The sequence below is a fragment of the Pituophis catenifer genome, unplaced genomic scaffold (genome assembly GCF_029215685.1).
Source record: "Pituophis catenifer annectens isolate HBS135680 unplaced genomic scaffold, rPitCat1.0.hap2 SCAF_1, whole genome shotgun sequence".
Classification (NCBI taxonomy): domain Eukaryota; kingdom Metazoa; phylum Chordata; class Lepidosauria; order Squamata; family Colubridae; genus Pituophis; species Pituophis catenifer.
The window spans coordinates 321576429-321598302 of NW_027256881.1; the positions used below are offsets into that span (position 1 = coordinate 321576429).

The window sequence follows — 21874 nt, forward strand, 5'->3', positions numbered from 1 at the left end:
CCTGTTTCCCCTTCATCATTCAGAGGGCTCTGAACATATCCATGAAGGCCTCTTTAGAATTGTTCCATTTTGCCTTCTTTAGGGAACAAGGACAATCTGACAATAAGTGGGTTACTGGAGCAAACCATACATAGATAAGATGACCTGGAATTGATAGAATGTATGTAAAGAAATAAAAATGGAGCAACACCATCCTTGCAAGGTCTCATGGGATATTCTTTTATTATGATAAAAGCCAAAGAGTAAAATTGTAAATATGCTGAGCCCCCAATATTAATTAGGGAGTTGGATTCTATACTACAGCTGTCTTACTTTATACCATGACACCTGTACAAAGGTCAGGAGTAATAACATGTTTGGTTTGACAGCCTTCCCCTTCCAAATTAAGGAACCACACTTAGGTTCCATTTTTTCCCCAGTTACCCTGATCTTCACAAAAGTACAGATAGTAATCTGTAAATTACATGGAATAAAGAAATTTTGTCCAGCTGCAATTGTAGGAAAGGGTTCTAATTCAATGATAGCAAGCATAAAGAACTTCTGAAGCTCAGACCTCAGGTATGGCATGAAACCCTGCGGATGTTGCTGATCTATTTTAAACATTAGAAAGTAATAAAGACCAATGGCCTGATCGCCCATGTTCTGCTGGGCAGTCTGATTCTCCCTTCCATTCAAACATGTGATTTCAAAAGATGAACAAAGAAACAATAACAAGACTTAAACTTTAAAAGCACAAAATATTTTATTAAAAATGTACATATCTTATCAACATATATGCACAGGTATTTTATATATATAAAATCAATTCTTTACAATAATGTGGCTGGCAACATTTCTGCACCAAAAGTTAGTGTGTTCCATTATTTTCAGACAAATATCTGTCAACATCCTCTCCCCAAAATGCCTGTGTGCATGAATAAGCCTGCACATTTCAAAATGTGTCTGCCCCAGAAGAGTCTGAACTCCCATGAACTGAACTGAAGCTCAGAGTTTTGTCCTCTATATCAGCAGATGGCACCTTCACCGATACTTTACCTGGTGCAGGAAGGGGGCTTAAATGGGGTGTGACCTCTGTCCCTGAAACAGAAAGAACATTTAGTCATTTGCAGGTCAAGTCGCCCAGCTACAAACTGAAAACTGTCATCTGACTGTACTGTCTTCATTTTAGAAAACACTAAGCTCCTGAATGCTTGTCCACTGCCAAAAAATCATGAGACTATTTTGCAGAGGGAACTAAAATCATGATTCAGATTTTCCTAGATACATTAACATCTGGTAGCAGTGTACAATATTAATAACACTTCAAATGGTTATTTTTTTCTTCTAAAAAGTAGGAAAATCTTTCCAAATACAAAATTGAAAATATTAGATGGTTTAAATTCAGTAAAGTAATGTAGATTATTAACATAATTACTATAATAGCTAAAGCTGAGACAAAGACTTATTTACAGACTGTATCTTGGCAGATTTATTCAGCCAATGAATTTTTATTTTTTCAGTCTGTTAAAATAATGGTTTCCAATTATGTTCCAGTCTGCAAATTTAAACCACAGATTTCAGGAACAATGTAGGAATGAATACATGTTTAAAGTTTATTTAATAGCCTTTTGGCCTTAATACTGGCTACACAAGAACAATTTTACCACTGCACTGAAAACAGATCATTTTCTCTCTCTCTTTTTGGCTCAATATAGCAGATGCTTAGCTAACTTTGTCTGAAACTGTACCTAGAAGTAAACACAGAGCAGGAAATCATTGTTATACTATGACATCCAATGATTGGATGTAAACTTGGCTAATACAAGGCTCATGGTTGTAGATTATATTTAGGACCCTGAAAATGTGGGTTGTGTTCCAGGATCAGGCTTTGGATTGGTTTGCATTATTTTCAAGGCAAGCAAAATTATAATCTTCCTTTCTCATTAATATGCAGAGCAAATGACATTTTCTCTTCAATTCTAAAGGATTGAAAACTCTTTCCTCTTTCCTCACTTAATTAACTAGCATGACTATGCAATTGCAGAAGATTTATGTAATCTGTTCCAAGTTGTGCCTCAGAGACTAATAATTAGCTGATCAAAACTGACATGAAAGCTTTTCTTTCAATGTTGTATTCCAGAGGATGGGTGTTAGTTTCTGAAGTCTTCACCTGGACTGCCCATAATATGCCTCCAAAAGATCTACCTCCAGCCAATCTTGTTGAGAGTTAAGAGTCTCAAAAAAGCCAAGTTCTTTATTACACATTGGGGTGCTATTCTGCATCCTATTCTCTCTTTTTTTTTTTAATACTTTATTGAATTTTCCAATTTTAAAAAGACAATGTACAATCACAATCTTGATCCGAGGTGCAGTGTTTACACATTTCATGAATCAAACATTGGGTGAATTCCATCCATAACTATACGATATACAATTCTATACAATTCTCTACATTTCTATACAATTACGTCTGCATCCTATTCTCATGTAAAATATTAGAACAGCATGGGTCAATCTTTTATTTTTGCTATTGAGGGATACTGTCATCTCGGGCATAATCTGCTAGATGTAACACGGTGTGTATAACTGAAGGAAGTTAAAACATCTCTCTTCAAGCCTCCTTGCTTCTCTTTCATAGACTTCTGTTTTCTCCTCATTCTCATTTTGACACAAGTTGCAGAAAAGGAACAGCTTTTATCATCAGTCATTCAACTGATTTCTTCTAGAGAACTTGTGTTTCCCCGAAAATAAGACCCTGTGTTATATTTTTTTGAACCCCAAAATAAGCACTTGGCCTTATTTTTGGGGAGGTCTTATTATTTTGGGGCGTGTGGAGCAAGATGGGGCTCCTCTTACCATCTTACCTGATTTCCAGCTCTGCGTTTAAATATTTTCGGGGAGGGTTATTTTTGGGGGGAAGCTTATTTTAGTGCATGCGCTCAAAAGCCCGATTGGGCTTATTATCAGGGGATGTCTTATTTTTGGGGAAGCAGGGTAGACTGTGGGTTGCATACTGCCACCAATAGTGAGTTTACATGCAAATGAATACCAACATGATCAAGGAAAATCTTTTTTCATAATGTTTTGAAAAGAGCAAAGGTTGAGACAAAAAATGTTTATGTTTCCAGGGTCAATATTGCACATTAAATGTTTCTTTTCAGCAATATTAATATACCACAAAGAGCTCCCACTGCTTTTCAATACTGTGAAATCTGTGCAATGGTCTCACTGTGCAAGGAACCAAATTCCACTGGATGTACATTATATGATTTTACTATGCAAACTATACAAAAGATGTATAGATTTCCATCACATGTACGGTATCACAAAACAGATATAAGGTACATCAATGATGTATTCTCTGATTTTTTCAAATTACAATGATCCCCCCCCCCCCCGGAAGTTTATTAACTTTCACTGCATACATTTTCAGAACAATCATACAAATTTTCTAATTGCAAGAGAATATTGCAATGCTTAAGTGGGCAAATATCTTTATTTCACTGAATATCTACAGCTGTATTCCAAAATCTGATTTATTTCAATGTTCTTTGTGGTTTGTGCCCTTTTCTTTCAAGATTGAGTGACAGATGCTAGATGCTGGTGAAGCCTAAAAGAATATTCAAATGTCATAATGCAAATGCAACTATATGTTTTATAAACATGGTCTTTAAAGCAATGCTGCCAGAAGGGTTAATAAATTGTGTCTATCCTTAATGGCATTCTTTATAGCAATCACCCAGTCTAACAACTTAAAGGCTGTTCATTTAAACAAAAAACAAAAGCTAAGAAAAAAATGCTTATTTGACCGCAAGCAAATATAGAAAAAGAGTCCAGCCAGATGTTGAAAATGCTATAAACCATATGTAAGCATTAAGCCTAAAAATTTAAAAATATATTTTATATCGATATATTTTCAAGTGTGGCCTGAGAGTCCTGTGCTTCCTATAAAAGCTTAGCAAGTCTTTCTCATAGGTAAGGGTAAGCAATATTGAGGTTTAAGAGCCCCATTTGATAATTTGAATGACATTATGGTGTCATGCAATGATGATAGTATTGCCATAAAAAGGATGGGTCCAACAAAAAAAAATTGACATAATTAAAATGTAAAGTTCAATAAAATTATACAAAATAAAATATCCTTCTGTTAAAATTGTACACTGATGGCAACTTCTGGAGAGACATTGAGAGGCTGCATTTGGCTCTACTATGTGTAACTATAGAGGGTGTATCTCTACTCAGAAAGAAAATAAGTACTGGTAGGTAAGAGAACATAAGATCCAGGGATATTTGATAACAAAAATGCCTGCTGGATATGAACAGCAGTGAAAAAACCCTTCAAATCTTAGTGGAGTTAACTCATCACACTATTGTATTACTTTGACTCTGGTTTAATAAGCTAGGTGAATCTAATCTTTATGACTTGTAAATGTGTTTTGAACAACCATGGTTTGTTGACTAAACTATAATAAAATGTAACCTGGCTTAGCAACATATCGAAAACTGTTAAGAGAAGGCATTGATATTAAAAGAAGCATTATTTTAATCTACATTTATATACATCTCAACTTGGCACCCTCTGGATATTTTGGGACCTCAAGTTCTGTTTTGGAACCATCAACCTCCAAGCCAAAGACTGCTTCAGTCCTGAAAGCCCAGAGGTTCAACATATATTGCTTTAACCCAGTTTGTATTAATTACACCTGCTGCCAGAACTCCCACTGTGGCAAATCAGACACTTTTCAAACTCAAAATGAAACTAGTACAATATAATGGGTTTGGTCTGAAAATGGTTTCGGTTTGAAGGACGGTAGGCTGCTTCCTCTCAATATTGCCCAAACTTACCTTAGCCATCCTATTCATTCTTTTAATCTGTCCTGTGCCAGCTACTCTTCCTTTCTCTAAATAAATATCTTTACATACAGTAATAAACTTTACTTTTGGTACGCTATATTTTTCAACAATCTAAAACCTTTGAATGGCCCTTTGAAGAAACATATGATTTTAGTTTAGTTTTCTGCTACAGCCCATGAATAAACTACTTGTTCATACTGAGAACATTTTGCCTTACATACACATTGCTGCTGTATTCTGCCCAAACATTTAATTTTAATGTTACCCTCAATTACCTGTCCTGCTTTCATCTATCACTTGATAAAGTCTTTTGATAATGACTCTTATATGGGGTTGACATTGCTATTCATAAAATCGTCACAGATTTTGGACAATCAGCTAGGTTGGTTAGATGAATCCAAAACTTAAGAGGACAAACATGCAATAAAGATTTATACATATTTTCTCTAAGGTACTGCTTCAGTTGCATTTCAGCAGCACTCGAGGCAAAATGTTTCTTTACTTAATGTTTATATAGATTTTGCATTTTGGGGATTCTGTAATGCTGTTCTTCTTCCAGATTTTACATATATCTGACTACAATTCCCACCACTCCTCAGACAACATAACCAGTTAAGGATAATGGGAATTAGGGTTAACATATCTCGAAGGCGTCAGTTTAGGAAGGATACCTTGAAATCCAGACAAATCCTCCTCCAGATGTATGAATTCTGCACTGCCACTATTCTGCACTGCCATTGTTTTCTCAAACATGTCCTTCAAATATGTTAGTGTGCATAATATCTCGGCCAACATGGCCATCAAGGTGAATGTCCAGCACATTCAGAACTGACCAAAGTGGGAAGCCTACACTATCACATCTGGAAATGGACACATAATATACCGACATGGAAACTGCTTTGCCGTCAGTATTTACATTTCTTTATTTCTTTATTTATTGTATGGCACATTCACATCACAGTATTTACACTGACCAACTGGGAGAGAAGATGCATGGAATGCCATACTTTGCCCAAATCATCAATTTGATTTGTTTTCTCTTTATCTCTTAGAAATGTTGTTTACACTTTTAGAGATTTTTGAATTGCTTTTCACAGACAAATTGATGAGAAAACTCCATACAATTACAGCATTTTCTTACTGATATTACTATGGTCTATTTTTAAATATTTTCCAATCCAACATATAAGAAGCCAGGAGGGGGAAAAATATCACTTTACCGAGTTTGCAACCTAATACAAAAATAAAATGGCTGAAATCGATGAAAAGAACACCTGGAAAAACATATCTAGCAAAATATTCATCTTCCATTAAGAACAGGGCAGAAAAAGTGACTTGTTTCTTCTACTGCCAGGTTCTGACTGCTTGGCTTTGTTGAATATCAACTTCAAAGTTTGAGTGTTGTTGTGTTCAATGCCTTAGTGCCCTCCAATGAGTTTGTTTCAAGCCTGATCCTAAAACATCGAAGTAGACAGCTGCAACCTCCTAACTCAATGCTTTATATGTTTCCAGAAAAGAAGCAAAATTGTTTTGCTCTTTATACAATCATATCCCTGGCTCCTCTTTGTTCTTTTCTCTCTTCCTTTTGCCTGCTTAAAGCACCTGGATTGTATTTATATATACAATTATTTTGTAAAACGTATAACTCATTGCTGAGGACATGCTGGCAACGTTTACTGCAGCTCCATATGAACATAACAACCACTCTATACTGCATTTCCTCAAAAATAAGACAAGGTCTTATAAGAAAATAAGACAGGGTTTTGGAAGCCGCAGAGGAAGCCATCCTCAGTGGTCAGATGGTGGCAGCGGCACAATCTCCCCATGCGAGGCTGCAGCTCCCTTCGCCCTTCGCTGCCTCTCTGCCCCGGCTGCTGGAAGACTCTCTGCCTTGGCTCCCGGAAGACTTGGCAGCAGGTGGCTGGCCTGACCAGTGTCTTCTCCATTTCCAACGGATTCCAGCCAGGGTTTGGAAGCCGCAAGGGAAGTCATCCTCAATGCTGGATGGGCACAACATGGCAAGAAGAGCCGGGCGGCTGCTCTCTTGCAAACATGGCAGGAGTTTACAGGTGAGGGGGATGGATGGATGAATGGATGGATGGGAGGTGGGCGAACACCAAGAACGAGAATGAGAGGCAGCTCCCGATCAGATCAGCTGATCTGCGGGTCGCAATTAAGGGGCCCAGCTGCCATTAGCTGATGATTACTTGCCATCCTGATGAGGTATAACCCATAAATACATTTACCACTTGAGATGAAAGTTAGAATTAGAAATTACATGTTTCCTTACCACAACTAACGTATCTTGCTAGCAACAGGATTACAACTAGAATGCCATGACAAAGTTGATTTCAGGCAGGAATTTAAAAGGTGAGTAAGAAGCAGGTATAAATGCTTCTGCTTTGATAAGATTACATAGACAAGCATATAGGATGAACTGTTCAGGAAAATACAGATTCTCAAAATCGTAGATCGAAGTATCACAATTGGGAGTTCTCTATCTGTTGTAAGAATTATATCAGGCTTAGTTCAGCATGCTTGAGCAAGGGGTTGAAGTAGAACATGGGTGTCAAACTCACGGGGTCACATTGCCGTCATGTGACGTTTCGTGACTTTCCCCCTTCGCGGAGCTGGGGTCGGCGTGGCCTGTGCATTTGGCACACAGGGCAACAGTTTGAAAGCCCTGGACTAGAAGATCTCCAAGTCCCATCCAAAAATTGAATCCAATTTTTTCCTGCAAATTGTAGTAATTTCAAGAATCCTCCAAGTGCACAGAAGTGATACAATTGCAATGTTCTATTTTTGATGTTCTTAAAGGAAATAAATTCCAAAAATAATAAATTGTTTTTTAGAATTGCTAAAAGCCATCTCAAACAAAGAGATTCTGCACTAGGAGGAGAGCAGTGTTAGTCAACAGTGGCAAGAAATCAGGATGGTTTTGGTAGTAACTTTTACTGTTTCAAATTTTATTAAAATAAATATGTTTTTGTGAGAAGCAACTTCATTAAATGTAGAGAAAAGCTAGAATGATGTCAGATTAGAGGTGAAGTGGGAAGAAAACAGGTTGATTATGTAGATGTAAGACAGACTACCAGTTATAATTTATATAACTAATGATTATAAAATGTAAACCCACAGAATTTATTGAAAACTTAAGACTTCCAATAACATTTGTTAGTTGGACTCTGCGCTATCAATCTTGTGATCTTTAGTTTCTGTAACACATACACAAGGAAGAGTTTCCACAACTAGAAGCGTATTGGTGCCATAATAGTAATACTATCTGGTTTCTCCATAAGTAGACCCAGGCAAATGCTGAGTTTCTAGGACTGTGAATTGACCAATACTTGACACTTTCGATTTTAAAAAGATTGATTGTAATTACAGTTCACGTGGCATTTCCAAAGTGAGTATACTGAATTATAGAGCCCATTAAAAATTACCATGTTTAGAAAGTTGCTTAGAATTTATCTCTTCTCTTCAGGTTCCATTTAAAACTTTCACATCTAATCCTCAATACTCTGTAGCATCTTTTACATTCAATATTGGGAAACTATGCCTTTTGTTCTATACTGAAACAGTTTTTGTTTGTATTTTTAACATTTCTTCACATTGCTTAAGATTCTTATATTAGCACAACTGCAATACCTCATCATGTTCCAGCTGTGATATGCTGGCAAAATCATGAAGACGTGGAATAAAATTCTTCTGAAATATATTAGGCTTCCTGAGGGGTGAGGTATGAATGAAGAAATATTAAGTAGTATTTTAACAGGCAGTAGTAAGATGTTAGTGTTGATTATGCTTGCTGCAGGTAAAGGCAGTTTCTTCTTCTAACTTGACTTGTATTTATTGAATTATAAAAATCAACCTTATCCCCATTAGATATTCAGCAGTAATCATCACTTAGAGAAGCAAATCCCTTTATTGTTCGATGTCATATATTATTTCGGATAATGTCAAGAAATTAAAGTGTGGCTGTGCACATGTGCATATACTTGCTTACACACTGCTTTTTAGAAAAGAGCGGTTTTCTCCAGGGCAGGAAACATTTGCAATTTAAAAACAAAACAAAACAAAACAAAACAAAACAAAACAAAACAAAACAAAACAAAACAAAACAAAACAAAACAAAACTTTAAACTATATACAGATTATACAAAAATGAAAATTTCACTGGAATGGAGAACATACAGTTGAGTTGTGAGGTTCAGCAATACTGTACTGATCATCATTCACACATAACACCACTGGAAATAAAAACTGGTTCAAGTTCTAAGTTGTCATTGTTTTGGTTAATAGTTTCAAGCTGCTGTAGCACAGCTGCACCAATCCAGCCAGACAGATTTTCACAGCAATGCTTTGATAGCATGGGGGCCCTTAAGTGTCAAGATATAGAAAAAGCAGCAGTTGTTGGCTGTGAAAACAGTCTGATGCAAACCAGATGGGGGCTCACTTGATGGGCAACATAAAAAGAAAACAATGGGTTCATTCAACAAAAGTCAAGCAGTCACTGGCCAAGAGAGAGTGAGCAGAACACAACAGTCAACCGGAATAGAAGAAAACAAGAAACAGTTGTGAGGTTCTGGGTGAGGAGATCTGCTACTCTTCAGACTAAACAAAGTTTTGATTTCTAACTTTTAGATTAATACATTTCATTCCAGATTACAGACCTCTTCCCATCTTCCTCATTTCTTCCAATATCTATGCAATTTATTAATTTTGCTTTAAGCAAAAAAACAAAACAAAACACTTGTGTATAAGAAACTCGATAGGATAATCACTGCATCTTGAAAAGTACCTAACAAAGCAGAACATTTCCGAGAAGGGTCGTCTGTTCATTCTAAACTGGCTCAGTTATCCATCTATCAATAACACTGCTGAACACATTTTTCATGAAGTGGTCAGAAAAGGTTTCGTGCATGAGAATCACAATAACCTTGACTGCCTGGAAATTCCCACTTCTCTGCCATAGTTTCACAGTGGTCTAGTTCAGATTATTATCATATTAGTAAGTATAAAGCAAAATGCATTAATTAATATGACATACATTTATAATACACACATTTCAATTCTAGCCTGATGCCAAAAGAAAAAGAAAAAACTGCTAGATTGGTCCTTTTAAGGTATTCCTTAATTATCAGTTTTGGAAGAGGACAGAAGGGGAACCCAATTTAAATCTTACATCAATATAGTCAGACGACACACCTAGGAAGTCAGCTGTATTTCACAAAAACTCATACCTTTTAATATTGTTTGTCAGGCTGAAAAGTTGCTACCAGACTCCTTCTCACATTAATAATGATCTAATCACAGTCAGTAGCAAGACCTCCTCATACTACTGTTACAAAAGAAGATGAATTCAGTAGTAAAATTTACGACTACAAGTAACACGTACTTTGCAAGACTGGAGGGTTTATATCAGGGGTGTCAAACTTGCAGCGTCACATTATCATCACATGATGTATTGTGACTTTCCCTCCTTCACTAAAATGGCATGGCCAGCACGTGATGCATCCGGGCCATAGGCTGTGAGTTTGACACCCCTGGTTTATATATTATATTATGCTCATATTTAGTTATATGATTCAATGTGTTAGTTATCACCTTTAAAGCGCTCCATGGCTTAGGACCTGGGTACCTACGAGACCGTCTTTTGCCACCAATAGCCTCCCACCGACCAGTTCGTTCTCACAGGGAGGGACTACTCAGGGTACCGTCAGTCAAATTATGCCGACTGGCGATTCCCAGGGGGAGGGCCTTCTCTGTGAGGGCTCCAACTCTTTGGAATGAACTGCCCCCTGAGATACGAAATATCCCTGATCTCCGTGCTTTCTGCCGTGCCTGTTCTATCCCCGTCCCCACACACACACAAACAGCCAGCCGGGGGTTAAAGAATTACTTGGCACACACAAGGTTCGTTATCAGGAACTTGGCAGCAATACGATAACTGTCTGCCAAGTGCTTTACTTCAAGAAGAGGGAGTTTTCCTCCACCAGATAAACACCAACAAATACACACAGTTTTCAAAAACAGTCCATCTCAAACAGAAACCTTCAGCAGATTCAGGCGTTGTACAAAGTGACTAGCCAGAAGTTAGCTTTGTCCGTCACAGAGTCTAAATGGCCACCACACTCTCTTATATAGCCTGTGGGGTGTGGTCCAGTGACTCAGCTTAATCCCTGGCACGCCTCCTCATCTGCTGCAAACGTTTATCTCGCCTTCGTTGGTGTGGATCCAGGAACGACGTATCACCGTCATTGCTGTCATCGGAGACACCTGGCTCCTGGCCAATCTCCTCTCCCTTGGCAGGCACCTGAGGCATAGCCAGAGAGGAGGGGCCTGGAGAGGGAGGCCTGGCCAGCTCCTCTCCTTCATGTTCCGAGCCTTCTTCCTCCGATAAAATGGCTTAGGACCTGGTTATTTACGGGACCGCCTGCTACCACCAATAGCCTCCCACCGGCCAGTACGCTCCCATAGAGAGGGGCTCCTCCGGGTGCCGTCGGCCAAACAATGTCGGCTGTCGGCCCCTAGGGGGAGAGCCTTCTCTGTGGGGGCACCTACGATTTGGAACGAGCTCCCCCCGGAGATACGTAGGATCCCGGATCTGCGCACCTTCCGCCGCGCGCTTAAGACTTTTCTATTTTATCAAGCTGGCCTGGCCTAAATCTTCCCCCCTTTTTAAATGTGGAAATTTTAAATTTTTAAATTTGTCTTTTTATAGGGGTATGGGTAAGGCATTTTAAATTGGGGAGCCATTTTAGATTTAATTCTGTTTTAAACGTATTTTAATTGTTTATATTGTATGTTTTTTAACTTTGGCTGTGCACCGCCCCGAGTCCTTCGGGAGAGGGGGCGGTATAAAAATCTAATAAATAAATAAATAAATAAATAAATAAATAAAATGGGCTCAGGGGTCGGAGCCACAACAGTGCCCTCAAAACCCTGATGTTCCAACAAGCGGGGCTAAACATATGAACATGTGAATGTTTTTAAAATGTTATCTAATTTTAGGTTCTATTTAATTGGGCCAAACTATGTTATAATAATAATTTTAATTAGCAATTTTATGATGTTTGTGTATCTATATTTTTCTTGACTGTACACCGCCTTGAGTCCTATGGGAGAAAGGTGGTATAGAAATATAATAAATAAAATAAAATAAATAATAATAATATGTTTAGTTGTTATAGTAATGTAGGTGTAAGTCGGACTAGATGAGAAAACAAAGTTATTGTAGGAGATGCCAATTTCCTTGGATCGGTTAGTAGCTCAGATTCTTGTAGAGACCGAAAACTTGCAATAAATCTTTATATCCATTTAAATTGTTTGGACCTTCTGATTTCGGCTTGACATTAATCTGAACTAACTACTACTAAGTAAATTGAAAGTAGATAAGAGTCAGTAGAATTCAAGGTGGGCTGGACTTAGATCTCTTGTAGGTGCAAAGGGTCTCATGACTGATAATGCATTTGACCACTCCCTTGGGTTCAGCCTGGTCATCTCCTACAGTTATTTTTTCTTTTAATAATCATTTGTAAGGAGGGTTCTGAATCAAGAAAATGTGAAATTAATTGCATAGCTACTGCTGAAAGTCAATGTAGATTTGAAGATTAGGTTTAGGAAGGGCTGAGGGCCGGCTGAATGTTAACCTTTCAATAATGCTTGAACAAAGTCTCTCTCTCTTTCCTTTCCATCCCATCCCTGTCCAGTTATTTTGGCCCTTTGCCACATGTCCACCCAGTTATTGCCATTTTGCTCTGGCCCTACCCTTGTTCAGAATGTGGCTTCTGCAAGTACATATTGATACATACATACATTACATAGGATTGCCTTCCTGCCCTACCAAGGGCAAAATGGAAGGGCCGTACAGTAATTTTTCCACAGAAATGTGATACTAAAGCAGAGAAGGCTAGTATAAATAACTTGATTTTTTTTTTAAAAAAGCATGATCTAGTTTTAAAAAACTTTCATTAAGGCCTGCCAAAAACACAGCAATCAGTTGAAAACTATGGTCATTCTTGGATGGGATGGGATGGGATGGGATGGGAGAGGCACATACAGCATACTAAAACACTGGCAATTAGATTGTTACCAAAATAGGCACAACTTTTATTTAATATCTTAAATGGATTTCTGAGTTAAGTGCTACATTTCAGTGAATTAATATAGATCTGCTTGATGTTGGATTATATATAGAACAAAGCACACATAGTCTTACAATGATGGAGTGTTACAAACATCAAGCCAACATTGTTGGAATTCATTACATATGCAGTATTAATACATCCTCTTTTGCAACCCTAAGGGTGAGAACTAGGAGTTTACACTGCAATGAGTGTATGTCAAAGTAAATTCACTTTGTCCAATTCTATGTGAAATAAATCATTTTTTAAAAACTATGAACTGCAAGGGTAAAGAAGGATATGCTGCTGAACTGTGACGCAAATGGGAAAGTTATTACTTTCTGCTTTCTCAAGGCAATTAATTGTCAAGATTTGGATAAAAAAAAGCAAACCTTTGTCACACATAATTAGTGAAATTCAAAAATACAATGACGGGGGTACTGTTTTCAGTGGTTTCAAAAGGAGATTTAAATAACAATAAGCTCAGTTTTTTTGCAGCAAATGTCATTGTGATAACTGATGTCCTAAAACCAGTCTTCAGTAGCATAAGGGCTACATCAGGTGTAATAAAATCACATTTAAAATTCAGATAAATCATCAGCCCCATGAAGTAGAGAAGACCAAGAAATAAACTCCCCACGAGGACTAAACTATCCGTATTAAGCTTGGTTACTGTGGGCCTGACGGTGCTTTACCTCCCTTCCCTTTTATACTCCTATGAGTTAGGGAAGTTTTTGAGACATTTTCATAAACCTTCTGTGCACTTGGGTTTAAGCCTTGTTTTTTGCCTTGTTGCTTTGGTAATGGATCTTGCCTATTTCTGTCCAGGTCAGTCTCTTTACTCTCTACAATATGATTGATATATAACCCTGTCTGAACAAAAGCATCCCTAGAGTTTTTCACCTTCTGGAAACTCCTTCAATGGTTATGCATTATACATGGGGCTGCTTCTGAAAACAATGTGCAAATTGTTATATTGTATCTTTCCCTCCAAATATTTACCTGTAAACTAAGCTGGCATTCTCAGTTAATTACAGGGTAAGAAGTTGTTGAAAACAAAAAAATGAACAAGAGTTGCAAATGGCTGCAGGCATTACTGCTGAAAACTGTGGGTGTATCAGAAAATTAGGCAATGCTGGTTTGGTTAATTTAAACCTTTCTGTATTGCTAAATGAATGGATAATCCTAGAGGTACACACATAAATATGTAATTTGGATCATTCTCAATAATAAACAAATAAATAATTTGTTTAACTGAGGTTTTCCTACCTAGCTTTGGGACGTGTGGTGAAAAGCTCATATTTTAGGTCATAATTATGCAGATTTCTTATGCAGAAATATTGAAAATTCAAAAGGGGTCCATAAGCCTTTAAGCATCATTGTAGGCCAGTTCAAAATGTTTGAGGCTGAAAGACCTGAAGACTTAACTCCTAACATATTTTCTTATCTAGACACTAACCTTGTCAACAGAGGTGGTTTTCTAGATTCCCCTGCATTATGAAGGCTGTTTCAGTAATAGCTCCTTCTTTGTTTAATACCATCTGCAGAGAGACTTGGCATAAGTCTCTTTAGGCATTTTTGGAAGCATATTAGGAACTACAGCAGTGGTGGGTTGCCCCCGGTTCGGACCAGTTTGCATGAACCGGTAGTAAAACCAGCGGGAGGCTCTGCCCACTGACCCGGACATCATCAGAAGTGATCTGCGCATGCGTGCGGGCATGATGCGAACCGGTAGTAAAGGTAAGCAGAACCCACCCCTGAACTACAGTATAAATTGAAGTGAAATTTTATCTCCTGTTTCCTTCTGGAAAGTTAAAGGGATATTTTATATGTTGCTTAGAAAATTTGTTGAAGGGATTTCATAATAAACAAAAAACATATGCTGCTGAGGGAAACAGCTATAGCATTTATGCTCTGCTTACAGGCTTTTGGTGGCAATTGTGGGAAGTACCGAATATTGAACTCATTCAGCAGTGCTGCTCTGTTGGTGAGCCATCCTTATGCCAACTCTGCTGTTGGGGATGCTTGAAATTGCAGTCATAACATATCTTTAAGGGGAGGGGGGGGCAACCTATTCTCCAAAGCACCTTAAGGCAGGACAAGAAACAACGGGTGAAAACTAATCAAGGAGAGAAGCAGGTTAGAAATAAGGAGAAATTTCCTGACAGAAAAATTAATCAGTGGAACAGCTTGCCTTCAGAAGTCGTGAATGCTTCATCATTGGAAGTTTTTAAGAAGATGTTGGACAGCCATTGTCTGAAATGGTATAGGGTTTCCTGCCAGAGCAAAGGGTTGGACTGGAAGACCTCCAAGAATAGAAGACCTTCCAACTCTGTTATCTGTTCTGTTGTTTTGGAGGCACCAAAATAAGGAAAGTTGCTAAAGGATAAACTCAGATGGACTAGCAGAATAAATGTCCCATACATTTGGGATCCACAGACTATCTCCACAAATCTTTGTGTCAGTTTTGGAAGACAATTTTCTTTTTGCTTCTAAACTGCCACATTTTTTAGCTGGGGAAGTTGGGAGGGGGTTGTTGTTGGAGCGGTAGAAAGTTAGTCATAACAACATTCCGTATTCAAGGACTTTTGCCTGCGTCTGATGGAGACTGCCTGAAGATTGTATCCGGTGGAGTGTGAAAAGTTGATTGGACAATGTGATGAACTTGTGGGTATGGGGCAGGGCTGTGAACTCTTAGCTGGGTGGGGAAAACCTGGAAGCTTCAGATTCGGGTTTTCCCAGATGTGCCAACATGACATCTCTAATAAATTGGAACTTTGAGGAACCTCAGGCCTCAGAGCTTTATTTTGTTGGGGGTGTTCCTTGGAACCCTGACGCTTTGTTTGGATACCAAAATCTTTTCACCAGCATCACTCATCTCACTGATAATCTTTTCAACATCAGCAATGACCCTAGTAGCAGACCCTTTCTGGCCAAAGTCTGAGAACCAAACAGTTTCCAATTACAGACTCTTACACCTAAGCCTCCTTTTCCCACCAGATTCTAAATTCATTTATAAAAAATGATTTTTTACTGGCTGAAACTGTTTTGAGACTGATACCTTTGCATTTCAAAATAAAACGTTGAAAGTGATTACTTTTTCTAATTGTAATTCAGGAATGCAATCTAGAACTATCACGAAAGGAATTAATTTACGGAAGCATAAATATATGCAGAATGCAGAATAACATAGCTTCGAAAAGATCATGAGAATCTGCACCAGGGGGGCTAACGGATTGATGGTTATTTTATAGACATAACAACTATTCAGTTATTAAAACAGACAAATGCAGATATTTACAATCAGGGAATATGATTTTTCTAAGCAGCTTCGGCTATAGCTTCATTTTGTATACATAAAATGGACCCTGCAACTAATTCAAGTTACAGGGGTGGGGGTTAAAGCCAGAGGGCAGTTAAGGACACTTTTATATTTTCTGCTTGGTATGTGTCAGAATGATAGGCACCATGCTGTGAATGACAGATCCAATTTATGAGAAATTTTGGCAAGGGTAATGAGATAGCTCTTGGGCAAATGCAGTCATTAGCATCTCAGAGAGGTTTTCCTGTATTTACCATTAATATTGTTCCCCATTTATGCAATATGGCCAATGCTTGAAAAGATGAAACCAGGTCAGCCTCACCATCTTGTCATCATCTGCTTTTGTTCTCTATCACTCAAGTTTGATGCCAGTGGGATTTGTGCCTTGCCTGCATGTTTGGCTTCTCTTAATGGTGGTGGTAGCAATTATTAGTAGCATTTAAAATACCGTATTTTTTGGAATATAAGATGCTCCAGAGTATAAGAAGTACATTAGTTTTTGGGAAGGAAACAAGAAAAAAAAATTCTGCCTCTGCTTATCAGCATCCATCAGTATTCATCTGGCTAGCATCCTTGCAGCAAACAGCCTGGTCAGCTTCAGCACATTATTGCAGCCTGATCCAGCACGAGCAGCTGATTGGCAGTTGGATCAGCCTCCCGGAATACCGCCAATCAGCTGTTCCAGACTACAGGGATTGCCACAGTCCATCGCCACCTCTGCGTGTCGTGTTTTTGGCTTCTACGTGTTGCATTTTCAGCCTACGCACACTCTGTTTTAGATCTGTTCCAGGCTGCCGGGATTGCCACAGCACATCGCTACTGATTGCCACCTCCCTGTGTCGCATATTCAGCCTCCAGGCATCACATTTTTGGCCTCTGAATGCCCCATTTTTGGCCTCTGTGCATCACGTTTTTGGCCAGTTTCAGGCAGCGGGAATTGGCCAAAAACGGGCTGTGTGGAGGCAAAAAATGTGGTGCGTGGAGGCTGAAAAGGCAACGCACAGAGATGGCGATGTGCTATGGCGATCTCTGCAGCCTGGAATGGGTCTAAAATGGAGCATACAGAGGCCTAAAACAGCTGAAGGGTGGGGGCCTGCAGGTGGGCAGGGCTTTGCCAATATTCGCTATATAAGATGCACAGACATTTCCATCCACTTTTAGGGGGGAGGGAAAGTGCGTTTTATACTCCGGAAAATACAGTATGTGTTATTGCTCCCAGTATCAGGACAAAACTATTCAAGTTAACAGAATAACAGAGTTGGAAGGGATCTTGGAGGTCTTCTAGTCCAATCCCCTGTTCAAGCAGGAGACCCTATACCATTTAGACAAATGGCTGCATTCTCTTCTTAAAATCCTCTAGTGATGGAGCACCCACAACTTCTCAGGGCAAGCCATTCCACTGATCAATTGTTCTAACTGTCAGGAAATTTCTCCTTATTTCAAGGTTGGTTTTCTCCTTGGTTAGTTTCCATCCACTGCTTCTTGTTCTGCTTTCAGGTGCTTTGTAGAACAGGTTGACCTATTACATCCTGGTAAGCTTCTGAGCCCCATGAAAAGTTATTAGAAATTGGCAAAATGACTTTTTTAGGTAGATAGAATCCGTATTATAAATTATCTTCCCTTTTCTCTGCTTCTACTGACAGAACCCACCTTTCTTCCTTTTCCCTTTTCAACCATCTGTTTTATCTTCATACTTTGATTCAGCATTCAAGTACTTTATCTCACCCTTTACAGGTATGGTAGCTGACCTAAAAATCCACATTTTTGCAACAATTTTTGCCAGCATCAGCTTAGTATAGAATAGAATAGAATTCTTTATTGGCCAAGTGTGATTGGACACACAAGGAATTTGTCTCCGGTGCATAAGCTCCCAGTATACATACATACATACATACATACATACATACATAAAAATATACGTGATAAATCATGATCATAGTCATCATAAAAATATATTCATCATAAATCATAAAATACAAAACTTAGTGATAGTCATAGGATACTAAATAAGCAATATATTTAGTAATATTTAATAATTTAGTAATATTAAAATATGTATATACACACACACACACACACATATTGCAACAATATTTCTTCTCAACATAGGGAACGTTAGTGGCGTGAGAAAAGGAGTTAAAATACCTCGTTATTAAAGGCCTGATTCTTTGCTGAATCTCTTCGCTGATGGGGGAGGCTTTTATTTTGGATCTGGTGGTTTTTTCCAGGTAGGTGGTGGGGTCTGTGTTTAGGGGTTTGTATATGGAGTCTTGGAGTAGGTTGGTTAATTTGGTTTGGTAGTCAGATGTGAAATAAAATAAAATAAAAGCCTCCCCCATCAGCGAAGAGATTCAGCAAAGAATCATTCCCAGAGAGAAATCATCCAGATGCCCTAAACTTTATGGTCTCCCCAAGATACACAAAGAAGGAACCCCACTTAGACCCATAGTCAGCTCCATAGGCTCACCTCTACAAAACCTAGCCAAATTTCTCGCCAAACAACTACAGCCCTATGCAGAATCCATCACCTCATACGTAAAAAACTCATTCCAGTTCATAGACATCATAAAGCAACAAAACTTACAGCCCAGTGACCTACTCGTGAGCTTCAATGTCATATCCCTCTTCACCCAAGTACCAATCAAAGAAGCCTTGACAGTTATCCAAAACAAATATAACCTCCCCAAGCATATCTTAGATCTGACCAACCACTGCCTATCCAACACATACTTCATCTATAATGGACAGAAATACAAACAAATAGAAGGAGCACCCATGGGATGACCCCTCTCACCTGTCATTGCCAACCTCTATATGGAATACTTTGAAACCCAAGCTCTAGAAAAATCTGATCACAAACCCAAACTCTGGCTCAGATATGTAGACGACACCTTCATAATCTGGCCACATGGGAAAGAAAAACTGGACAACTTCCTCACACACCTCAACAGCCTATACCCCAAAATACAGTTCACCATGGAAACAGAAGCGAACAACCAACTTCCCTTCCTGGATGTCTTAGTCTACAGAAAATCCAATGGCTCCCTAGGACACACTATCTACCAGAAGAAAACACACACAAACCGCTATCTGCACGCACTCTCACACCACCACCCTGCCCAGATCAACTCTGTAGCCAAGACACTCATTTCCAGAACAAAACGCTTAGCTGACGAACAACACCTAAAAACCGAACTACACACTCTCACTAACGTACTAACATCCAATGGATTCCAAAGAAATAAGATCACCAACCTAATCCAAAAAGAAACCCCCACTAAAATCCAAGACAGAGAACAAGAAAACGGCAAAGCCCTCCTCCCATACATAAAAGGCACCACAGACAGAATAAGCAAAATCCTCCATAAACATAACATCAAGACAGCATTCTGCACAAACCGAAAAATATCCACCATCCTAAGGAACCCCAAAGACAAAATTGAGTTAGAAAATCAAGGAGTATATGAAATCCCATGCACCGCCTGCCCCACCACATACATCGGACAAACCAACAGACGAATAAGTGCACGCATAGAAGAACACAAGAACTCAGTCAGAAAAGAGGAACCAACTTCTTCCCTGGTCCAACACCTTAAAGCCACAGGACATGATATTGACTTTAAAAAGACCAGAACTATCGCCAAAACTGAACACTTTAACAACAGAATAATCAGAGAAGCCATCGAGATAGAAAAACGCCCACACAGCATGAACAAACGAGACAATACCTCCCGCCTACCAGCCATTTGGAAACCCGCCCTTATTGACAAACGAGTCCCTAACACGACGAATGACACCAGACCCACACTCACGAGAGCCACACAGGATGTCACCACCACACATCCACGCAGAAAGCAGACTCAAACCCACACTGATAATGAGCCACGACCAAGGACCAGAAGCCAGACCACAGCTGCATCATTAGCCGCTTTAAACCCCTCCAATCCATACATGAAGCAGACTGACACCCACCATGAAGAGCTCGCACGGCCACAAACACGAAGCCAAACAACAACGCAGTTCACCAGCTCAAATCCCCCTGCAACTCAGACTAAGCTGAGCACAACCAAGCCCCCACCCAAACAGAACACACCCCCAGCCAATCAGAGCACAACCAACCCCCCATCCAATCAGAGCACAGCCAAGCCCCTAACCAATCAGAACACACCTCCACCCAATCAGAACACAGCCAAGTTCCCACCCAATCAGCTCACACCCCACTAGCAGTTAAAAGGAAGAGACAGCTGCGATCTCACATTGCTCCTGGAAGCACGAAGCCGAGAACACCAGCCTGAAGATGACGAATGAGACTTCGTCGAAACGTTGCCAAGACATATATATATTTATTTGTATGTAGGTCTTTGGTTATTCGGGTTTTCTCCCGTGTAAAATTGGAAGTGTCTTGGCGACGTTTCGACGAAGTCTCATTCGTCATCTTCAGGCTGGTGTTTTCGGCTTTGTGCTTCTAGGAGCAATGTGTGATCGCAGCTGTTTCTTCCTTTTAACTGCCAGTGGGGGTGTGAACTGATTGGGTGGGAGCTTGGCTGTGCTCTGATTGGATGGGGGGTTGGCTGTGCTCTGATTGGATGGGGGTGTGTTCTGTTTAGGTGGGGGCTTGGTTGTGCTCGCATTAGTCTGAGTTGCAGGGGGATTTGAGCTGGTGAGCTGCATTGTTGTTTGACTTCGCGTTCGTGGTCGTGCCACATCTTCATGGTGGGTGTCAGTTTGCTTCATGTATGAATTGGAGGGGTTTAAAGTGGCTAATGATGCAGCTGTGGTCTGGCTTCTGGTTTGTAGTCGTGCCTCATCGGTGTGGGTTTGGGTTTGCTTTTTGCGTGGATGTGTGGTGGTGACATCCTGTGTGGTTTTTGTGAGTGTGGGTCTGGTATCATTCTTTGTGTTAGGAACTCGTTTGTCAATAAGAGCGGGTTTCCAAATGGCTGGTAGGCGGGAGGTATCATCTCGTTTATTCATGCTGTGTGGGCGTTTTTCTATCTCGATGGCTTCTCTGATTATTCTGTTGTTAAAGTGTTCAGTTTTGGCGATAGTTCTGGTCTTTTTAAAGTCAATTCCATGTCCTGTGGCTTTAAGGAAGAAACAGCTGCGATCACACATTGTTCCTAGAAGCACAAAGCCGAAAACACCAGCCTGAAGATGATGAATGAGACTTCGTCGAAACATTGCCAAGGCACTTCCAATTTTACATGGGAGAAAACCCGAATAACCAAAGACCTACATACATACATACATGCATACATACATACATACATATATATATGTTTAGGAATTTCACCACATACACATATATATCCACATTCAAATCTTCTGAAAAAAAGATTTAAGACAGAGAAAAGGAAGCATTTCTTCACTTGTTTTATAAGGATTTCACTGCTATAAGAAGTAGTGATGGACTACTGGCTTACAGACAAAAATATATATATAATGTGAGACATCAAAAATTGATTCTATGGATTTAAAAATATTTTTCAAAATAATTGCTGGGGCCTTCAGCCTTCATCAAAGTAAACATTAGGGGAGGTGGTCTTTAATCCTCTTTCCCCATTTTAGCTCCTCTTGGATCAAATACCGGCAC

General features: G+C 39.3%; 1 protein-coding gene across 1 annotated transcript in view; it reads right to left on the reverse strand.

Moving 5' to 3' along the window:
• Positions 1-737: 737 nt before the first annotated feature.
• The window catches only part of KIAA0586 (KIAA0586 ortholog), a 67667-nt gene continuing 46530 nt past the window's right edge, over positions 738-21874 (reverse strand). The window contains exon 33 of the mRNA XM_070936203.1: positions 738-1077. Within this exon, the coding sequence (XP_070792304.1) occupies positions 932-1077 (146 nt within the window). The 3' untranslated portion in view covers positions 738-931. The remainder of the gene's footprint in view (positions 1078-21874) is intronic.